Raw genomic sequence first — 9130 nt, 5'->3', positions numbered from 1 at the left:
TTCTGTTGGATCACTTTTCTTTGGAATGGGGGCAGATATGATCTCTTCCAATTTGTTGGCCAGGTAGCTGTCTTCCAAATTTGCTGATATTTATAAATGAGTATGCACCTCCAGTGCTGTGTCTGTTTGTTGAAACATCGCAATGGGTATTTCATCATTACTGGAGCTTTTTTTTTTTTTTTTTTTTCCAATTCCTTCAGTGCAATGTTGACTTCTTCCTACATTATCATTGGTTTTTGGTCATATGCCATCTCCTGAAATGGTTGAATGTCGACTGATTCTTTTTGATACAGTGACTCTATCTATTCCATCTTCTTTTTTCATTCTGTTATTTCTTTATTGTGATTTGGGTGAAAGTTTACAGAGAAAATTCATTTTTTATACAATAGTTCATACACGTTTTGTTTCCTGACACTAATTGCAATCCCCATAATGTAACATCTCTTCCTACTTCCTTCCTTTGATTACCCTTTCCATATATCCTGTGGTTGAATGTTGACCAATTCTTTTTGGTACAGTGACTCTGTGTATTCCTTCCATCTTCGTTTGATGCTTCCTGTACCATTCAATATTTTGCCCATAGAATCCTTCAATATTGCAACTTGAGACTTGAAATTTTTCTTCAATTCTTTCAGCTTGAGAAATGCCGAGTGTGTTCTTCCCCATTTATTTTCCAAATCCAGGTCTTTGCGCATTATCCTTGTTCAGTGCTTCTGAGTGTTGTCTAGATTATATTATTTCCACATGATGGGGAGAAAAGTAAAACAATCAGTGTTTAGATTTTGGGAAGAACAAGATGAATTAATGTCAGGTTTTTTAAAAATTCTCTTTATTCATTTTCCATACAACAGTGCATGCACATTTTGTTTCATGATATTGATTGCAATACCCATAATATAACAGCTCTCTTCCCACTTCCTCCTTATAGTTACCTTTTCCCTGTGTCCTTCTTTCCTAAGCATTCCTGCCCTTTGAGTTATCTCCTTGTGCAAATACTGCGCTTTTGATCTCCCATGGTTGAGTGTTCTAAGGAGTGTATTTACCTGGTGTAAGTGTTCACCATATATACCTGTCCATTGTGTGGGTGGAAGCTATGGGAGTGAATTGCATATATGCCCTTTATTATGTTGAGGAATTTCCCTTCTATTCCTATTTTTGTGAGTTTTTTTTTTTTTTTTTAATCAATAATGGGTGTTGGACTTTATCAAATGTCTTTTTTTGCAGTGATTGATACAATCATGTGATTATTTTCCATATGTGATGGATTATGTTGATTGTTTTTCTTATGTTGAATCATACTTGCATACCTGGTATGAATCCTACTTGGTCATGATATATATTTTGTCCACTTCTCAAAGAATTGGCCGGTGAAAACCTTATGTATAGCAGTGAAACACTGTCTGATACATTACTGGGAAATGTTATGAATAGCCCTGAAACACTGTGCAATATAGTGCCAGAAGATGAGCCCCTCAGGTTGAAACACACTCAAAATATGACTAGGGAAGAGCTGCCTCCTCAAAGTGGAGTCAACCTTACTGATGTAGTTGGAGTAAAGCATGTGGGACCTCCATTTGCTGATATGACACAACTCAAAATGGGAAGAACCAGCTGCAGACATCCATTAATAATCATTACATTGAATATAGGAAATAGGAATCTAGGAAAATTGGAAGTTGTTAAAAGTGAAATGGAGTGCATAAAGATCAATATCTTAGACATTAATGAGCTGAAATGGACTGTTTTTGGCATTTTGAATCAGACAAGCATATGATTTACTATGCTGGGAATGACAAATTGAAGAGGAATGGCATGGCATTCATTGCCACAAAGAATGTTTTAAGATCTATCCTAAAGTATAATGCTGTCAATGATAGGATAAAATCCATACACCTACAAGGAAGACTGATTAATATTACTATTATTCAAATTTACACACCAACCACCAAAGCCAAAAATGAGGAAATTGAAGATTTTTACCAACTTCTACAGTCTGAAATTGACATTACTAGTGATTGGAATGCAAAAGTTAGAAACAAAGAAGAACCATGAGTAGTTGAAAAATATGACATCGGTGATAGAAATGACTCTGGAGATGTCATGATTGGATTTTCAAAGACCAATGACTTATTCATTGCAAATACCTTTTTTCAACAACATAAATGGCAGCTGTACACATGGACCTCCCCAGAGAATACACAGGAATCACATCAACTACATCTGCAGAATAAGGAGATGGAGAAGCTCGATATCTTCAGCCAAAACAAGGTCAGTAACTGACTGTGAAACAGACCATCAACTGCTCATTTGCAAGTTCAAGTTAAAGCAGAAGACAATTAATAGAAATCCACAAGAGCCAAAATATGACCTTGATTATATACTACCTGAGTTTAGAGACCATCTAAAGAACAGATTTAACACACTGAGCACCAGTGACTGAAAACCAGACAAATTATGGTATGACATCAAGAACATCATACATAAAAAAAGCAAAATGTCATTAAAAACACAGAAAATGAAGAACAGACCTGAAACTTGCTCTTGAATGGAGATTAGCTAAAGCAAATGGAAGTATTGACAAGATGAAAGAGCTGAACAGATGATTTCAAAGAGCACCTTGAGAAGATAAAAGTCAATTATTATAATGAAATGTGCAAAAAGCTGGAGTTAGAAAACCAGAAGAGAAGACTGTGCTCAACATTTCTCAAGCTGAAAGCACTGAAGAAAAAATTCTAGACTCAAGTGGCAATATTGAAAGATTCTATGGGCAAAATATTGAATGATGCAGGAAACATCAAAAGAAGATGGAAGGAATACAAAGAGTTACTGTACCAAAAAGAATTGGTCAATGTTCATCTATTTCAGGAGGTGGCAGATGATCAAGAACCAGTGGTAAAGAAAGAAGAAGTTGAAGCTGCACAGAAAAAATTGGTGAAAAACAGGTCTCCAGTAATTGACAGAATACCTATTGAGATGTTTCAACAAATGGATGTCACACTGGAGGCACTTACTCATCTATGCCATGAAATTTGGCATAGCTACCTGGCCTACCGAGTGGAAGAGATCCATATTTGTACCCATTCCAAAGAAAGGTGATCCAACAGAATGTGAAAATCATCAAAAACTATAATTAATATAACACAAGTAAAATCTTGCTGAAGTTAATTGAAAAACAGTTGTAGCAGTATATTGACAGGGAATTTCCAGAAATGCAAGCTGGATTCAGAAGAGGATGTAGAACAAAGGATATCATTGCTGCTGTCAGATGGATCTTGGCAAAGAATATCAGAAAGATGTTTACTTGTGTTTTATTGACTATGAAAAAACATTCAACTGTGTGGATCATAACAAAATTATGGATAACATTGAGAAGAATGGGAATTCTAGAACACTTAATTGTGCTCATGAGAAACCTGAACATAGATCAGGAGTCTGTCACTGGAACAGAACAAGGGGATACTACATGGTTTAAGATCAAGAAGGGAGTGTGTCAGGGTTGTATCCTTTCACTATACTTATTCTCTCTGTATACTGAGCAAATAATCTAGGAAGCTGGACTCTATGAAGAAGAATGAAACACCAGAATTGGAGGAAGACTCATTAATGATCAGTGATAAGCAGATGATACAACCTTGCTTGCTGAAAGTGAAGGTGACTTGAAGCACTTACCGATGAAGATTAAAGACTACAGTCTGCAGTATGGATTACACTTCAACATAAAGAAAATGAAAATCCTCACAACTGGACCAATAAGCAGCATCATGTTAAATGGAGATAAGATTGAAGTTGTCAAAGATTTCATACTTGTTTCCACAATCAACACCCATGGAAGCAGCAGTCAAGAAATCAGATGACATATTGCATAGGCCAAATCTGCAGCAAAAGACTATTTAAAATGCTGAAGAGTAAAGATGTCTCTGTGAAGATTAAGGTGCGCCTAACCCAAGCCATCGTATTTTCAATCACTTCATATGCATGTGAAAGCTGGACAGTGAATAAGGATGACTGAAGAAGAGTTGATGCTTTTGAGTTGTGATGTTGGCAAAGAATACTGAAAGTACCATGGACTACCAAAAGAACTAACAAATCTATCCTGGAAGAAGTGCGGCTGGAATGCTCCTTGGAAGTGAGAATGGGCAGACTTCGTCTGACTTACTTTGGTCATGTTGTCAGAAGGGGCCATTCCATGGAGAAGGATATCATGCTCAGTAAACTGAAGGGTCAGCAAGAAAGAGGAAAGCCCTCAATGAGATGGATTCACACAGTGACTGCAAGGATGGGCTCAGGTATAGCGAGGTTTATGAGACTGGTGCAGGAACAAGTGGTGTTTTGGTCTGTTATACATAGGGATGCTATAAGTCAGAGCTGACTTGATGGCATCTAACAACCCTGTACCTATTAATATAGGAATTTCTGAAAATGAGTAGCACAACATTTGTTGAGTGTTCCCTGCCTCCTACCTGCCTGTCAATCACTAGGTCATCTAATCTTCCCAACAAACCTACAAGTGGCACAGTTCTTCCTCCAATTTCACACAAGGGACCTGGCACACAGAAAGGCTAGCAGTCATGCCCATGGGCAGTCAAGGTTGTCAGGGTGGAGCCACCATGTCCTTCACCCCAAGCATCAGACCTGCATGCTCAGCCACTAAGCTTTGTATCACTTTTACATTAGAAGAGAATCTTGGTAGATCTCATTTCATACACCTTAATTTAGAATTTGTAATCCGTAAATTTAGATCCAAGGAGCTATGGTGCCATAGTGGATAAGCATTTTGTTGCTAACCAGAAGGTCAACAGTTCAAACCCACCAGCTACTCCACAGAAGGAAGATGGGGCAATCTACTTCTGTAAAGATTGACAGCCTTGGAAAACCAGTGGAGGTCACTCTGAGTTGGAATCGACTTGATGGCAGTGAGTTTTTTTTTTTTTTTTTTTTTTAAGTTTAGATTCAGACTAAAGTTCCTTTGCGCTATTGTTGAAAATGTGATTTGGTAGGAAAATAGTATTCAAGAGATTGCAGACATGTGTAGCCTGAGAATGAAAACAAATTCTTTTGTTCTTGAGAATTTTTACCCTTTTAAAAATACTTTCACTAGTAACTAGCAAGTAACTTTTCTGTTTCCAAATTCTTACATGTTTTTAAAGGTCTGGCATGCCCTCTACTTTGCCACGCATTGTAAGCAACTCATGTTACTTTTAAGCATATACATCAATAAAAACAGATTTCTATCAGAATTACAGATTTTAGGAGATCTGATAATTTGTCGTTTTCTCTGAATTTTTACTCTGAATTAATAAGGAATACAACCAAGCATCAAATGGATAAAATCCCTATATAACAAACCTTTTATTTTCAAATATTGCTTTCCTACATACCTGCCAAGTTTTAGCAGTCATTTTGCTGGTATGAAACATGCTGTAGTCTTTAATTCCTAAAATTTGTTGATTTCAATGTTTGATAATCTACTTAAGCCATGAGACTGCTCCTTTTTTATTTTCAGTGTTATTTATGTAAGATTTTTCACCCAGAAACCCTCTGTCTGCTTACTAGTTTGCTAAATATGGGCACCTATGCAAAGATAAGTGACATTCCCTGCCCCTGCAGGGCCCTCAAGTTTCTGGAAGACTTGCCATTACATTATTTATAATAGTTATAAACCCGAACAATGGAGTGGTTACTGCATTACATAAATCCAGCACATGCCATTTCTGTCCTGAGTGGTCTCAACAAGGAGGGCCTCAAATGCAACCTCTCTGATGTGCTTCTGATCTTTGGATACCAGAAATTTCAATCTCATAAAAACGTCTTGGCTGCCACCAGTGAATAAGTGAATACTTGCAGAGTTTGTTCACAAATAAGGAGAATGAGTCACAGACTGTATTTCAGCTTAACTTTTGTAAACCAGATGCTTTTGACAATGTTTTAAACTACATCTATTCTTTGTTTCTTGAGAAGAGCAGCCTGGCTACAGTGCAAAAACTTGGTTATAGTCTGGGGATTTTCTTCCTGACTATCATTGTTTCTCACTCACTTTCACTGCCTTTGAGTTGATCCCAACTCATAGTGACCCTCATTGAGTTTCTGACACTAAATCTTTACAGAAGTAGATCGCCCCGTCTTTCTTCTGCAGAACAGCTGGTGGGTTTGAAGTGCTGACCTTCTGGTTAGCAGCCTAATGCCTTATCCACTATGCCACTAGAGCTCCTTATACACCAGTGCTTCTAAAACACCTCAAGCTCCCTTTCTGATATGTCTTATTAGAAAAAAAGTTTTCCAAGAAGACAAAAACAATTCCCAAAAAAGAAGTGTCATTTCTGTTGGAGTAGAAATGAAGCACAAGGAAAATCTGTTAGTCAAAACCTAGCTGATGTAAGTCTTGCTTCCAGGCCCTTGACTAGCATTGCCGCTGAGACCAGTAAGCCACATGTCCCCAGATAGATTGATCTGTTTCAAAATCTGTCACTTAGTGAGAAGAGTTGGCCAGGAGATAGTTCTGTGGGATATGCAAAGTCTCTTGAGTGTTCTGGTTCTTTGGATGATCCTACTGGAAGCAATTTGGTGAAAAGAAATGAAGTATTGCCTGCAAAGCCTCTTCAAGACAGAGAAGCTGTAAATGATAAACCAGGTGTGAGTGGTCAGCTTTCAAAAGGAAAAGCCATAGAACTGGCTTTGAGAAAACCATGGCCACCTGTTTTGTTTCTGTGTAGCTCATCAGAGGCTCTCTATCTCTTGAAAGAGACTGACACAGGAGGTGGTCAAGGTGAAGATAGAAATTTATTGTACTAAAAATTGGGATTAGTTATCCCATCCAGTGACCCTGGTTCTGACTGAAGTGGCCTGCTTGTCAAGAGTGTTGTCAAATGGTTGCTGTCGTTGGATAGCCAGGTTCCTACATATTCACCTTTGATAGATTTGAAATCTTCTCAGGGATCATCTGTCTTGTCTAATGAAGTGCCATGGAATGTGCTTTGTGCTTTACCCCAAGTCTTTAAAAGATGATAGTGAGAAAGGGCACTGGGTGACAGGACTCCAGTCCTATCACCACATTGCTAAGGGTCCTTCAGTGTTTCTCTGTCCTCAGACAGGGAGGTTGTGTTGTATGATAAGGAGGTTTGTATAAAAATGGAGGCCAGCAGCCCACTCTCAGACCCTTCAGACATCATCAGAGTCACCATGGAGGATATGGTAGTAGCATTGGCTGCAGCTTCACTGTAAACAGTCAAAAAAGACTTTTCTCTGAAAACAGAAGATGACCCAAAGGAAATGAGCAGACTCCCAGCCAAGAGGAGGTTCCAGACCAACAGAAGGTTGCCATTCAAGGAACTAAAAATAAATAAGCATAGATCTCCTATATTAGAAGATAATTGTGAGGAAGGCTGGAATCCTGTTCTCCTTGTGGAAGATTTTCCAGATTTGAATAATGATATATATTTTTAGTTGGAGAGAATAAAAGTAAAGGAAAAAATTGAAATGCAAGCATTGCTTTAAGATCTTTAGATTAATGGAAGATCTTCACTGTCATGTTAATATGTACCATGTTGTTGTTGTTGTTATGTGCCGTCGAGTCATACCTGACTCATAGCGACCCCTCTTTGGGTTTCCGAGGCAGTATCACTACGGAAGTAGGATTGCCCAACCTTCTTTCCGAGGAGTGTCTGGTGGGTTTGAACCGCCAGCCATCTGGTTAGCAGGCAAGTGTCTTAGCCACTATGCTACCAGAGCTCCCAATATGTACCATAACCTCCCAAAACCCTATGCTTGTGGTGGTTGTCACAAGAGATTTCACACAACCTTTAAATTGTGGGTACAGTCAGACAAGCACTGCATAGGGAAGTTACCAGTCACCAGCCTCTGCACCCACTCCTCACTTACTATCTTGTTACCTGACATTTCACATTTATGACGATAAAAAAAAAATCTATCAGAGTATCCCTATATATATATTTTATTTATATCTTTTTTTGGTGCAAGAAAATTCTAATTGTAGCTATAATTCTTTCCTAAGTTCTGTCACTCATTCTCTCAAATTATTGAATCCAACAGAGTAGTGAAAGAAAGCAAGTCAGAAGTGAGGGGTCCCCTTGTAAGCTTTTAGTATAAGTCTTAGACGAACTTGGTAGTCTTGGCAGTCTTGAGGACTTTGCCCTTTAACTTGTGAGATCTGACCTAGTCGGTGTGGTTAGTGTCAGAGTGTTGCATGGACAGTCAATTTAGAATTTACCAGAGAAGTCAGTTTGGTTTCCTCAGAAATAAGCAATAGTTGGAAGAAGCCTGGGCTTTTAGACTCAGAATTAACTGCGTAAAGATCCAATTTCCCCACTCAGTGTGTTCCCTAGACAAGCTACTATATTAACCTCTGTTGCCTCATCTGTAAAATGGTGGTAATATGAAGGCAACCAACCCAGCCTGTTTTCAGCATTGAAAGCCTAATGTACCAGAATCACTTCCATCCTGGGTAAACTCACAATAACACACTAGTTATCCTAAATAACACCCACATCTGAGGACTGAAGTGTATGACACACCTAAACAGCCAGGTCCTTTAACCTGGAGGGGAGCACTGTCTATGTTCACATCCTCAGCCCTTGCTTGTATAGGAAGTTGGAAGCTTCAGCAGAGAGCTCAGGGCTACAGGAAGGCCCCACTTTTGGAAATCAGTGTATTAACATGTGTTACATATGAAATGTTGTGTAAGCCTGGGATTCAGCTATTTCCATCTCTTCCCCTTTCTCCTTCTCTATTGCTGGGATTACCATGGCAGCCAAAGCTTCCAACAAAGTGGCACTGGGCTACCCTTCAGATGATGCTGGGCCACCCTCCAGGTGATGCTGGGCTGCAGTGGTCCCTGTGATAAACCCCACCTGGACCCATGTAAATTTTCAGGGCTTGGGCTGCAGAGAAGCACCAAGCCTCTACCCCACCTCCTGGAGACCCAAGTGCTATACTGGGGATATTTCTTTTCTTTTTTAATTTTTTTTTTTTTAATTATTATTGTGATTTGGGTGAAGATTTACAGAGCAAATTCACTTTCCATATAGAAGTTTACATATACTTTGTCTCATGACATTGACCACAGTTTACCACAATGCAACAGCTTCCCTCCCACTTCCTCCCCATAGTTACCTCT

The 9130-nt window shown here is 38.8% G+C and overlaps 1 protein-coding gene across 1 annotated transcript in view; it reads left to right on the top strand.

Moving 5' to 3' along the window:
• Positions 1–5668: 5668 nt before the first annotated feature.
• LOC103202427 (zinc finger and BTB domain-containing protein 21) overlaps positions 5669–9130 on the top strand; it is a 117006-nt gene continuing 113544 nt past the window's right edge. The window contains 6 exon segments of the mRNA XM_007947312.2: positions 5669–5827; positions 5830–6015; positions 6215–6314; positions 6317–7458; positions 7460–7533; positions 7723–7807. Of these exon segments, the coding sequence (XP_007945503.2) occupies positions 5669–5827; positions 5830–6015; positions 6215–6314; positions 6317–7458; positions 7460–7533; positions 7723–7807 (1746 nt within the window).

The sequence above is a fragment of the Orycteropus afer genome, unplaced genomic scaffold (assembly GCF_000298275.1).
Source record: "Orycteropus afer afer isolate SDZICR_OR568_19922 unplaced genomic scaffold, OryAfe1.0 scaffold00179, whole genome shotgun sequence".
In the NCBI taxonomy this organism is placed as follows: Eukaryota; Metazoa; Chordata; class Mammalia; order Tubulidentata; family Orycteropodidae; genus Orycteropus; species Orycteropus afer.
This window is presented reverse-complemented; position numbering and strand designations above follow the sequence as displayed.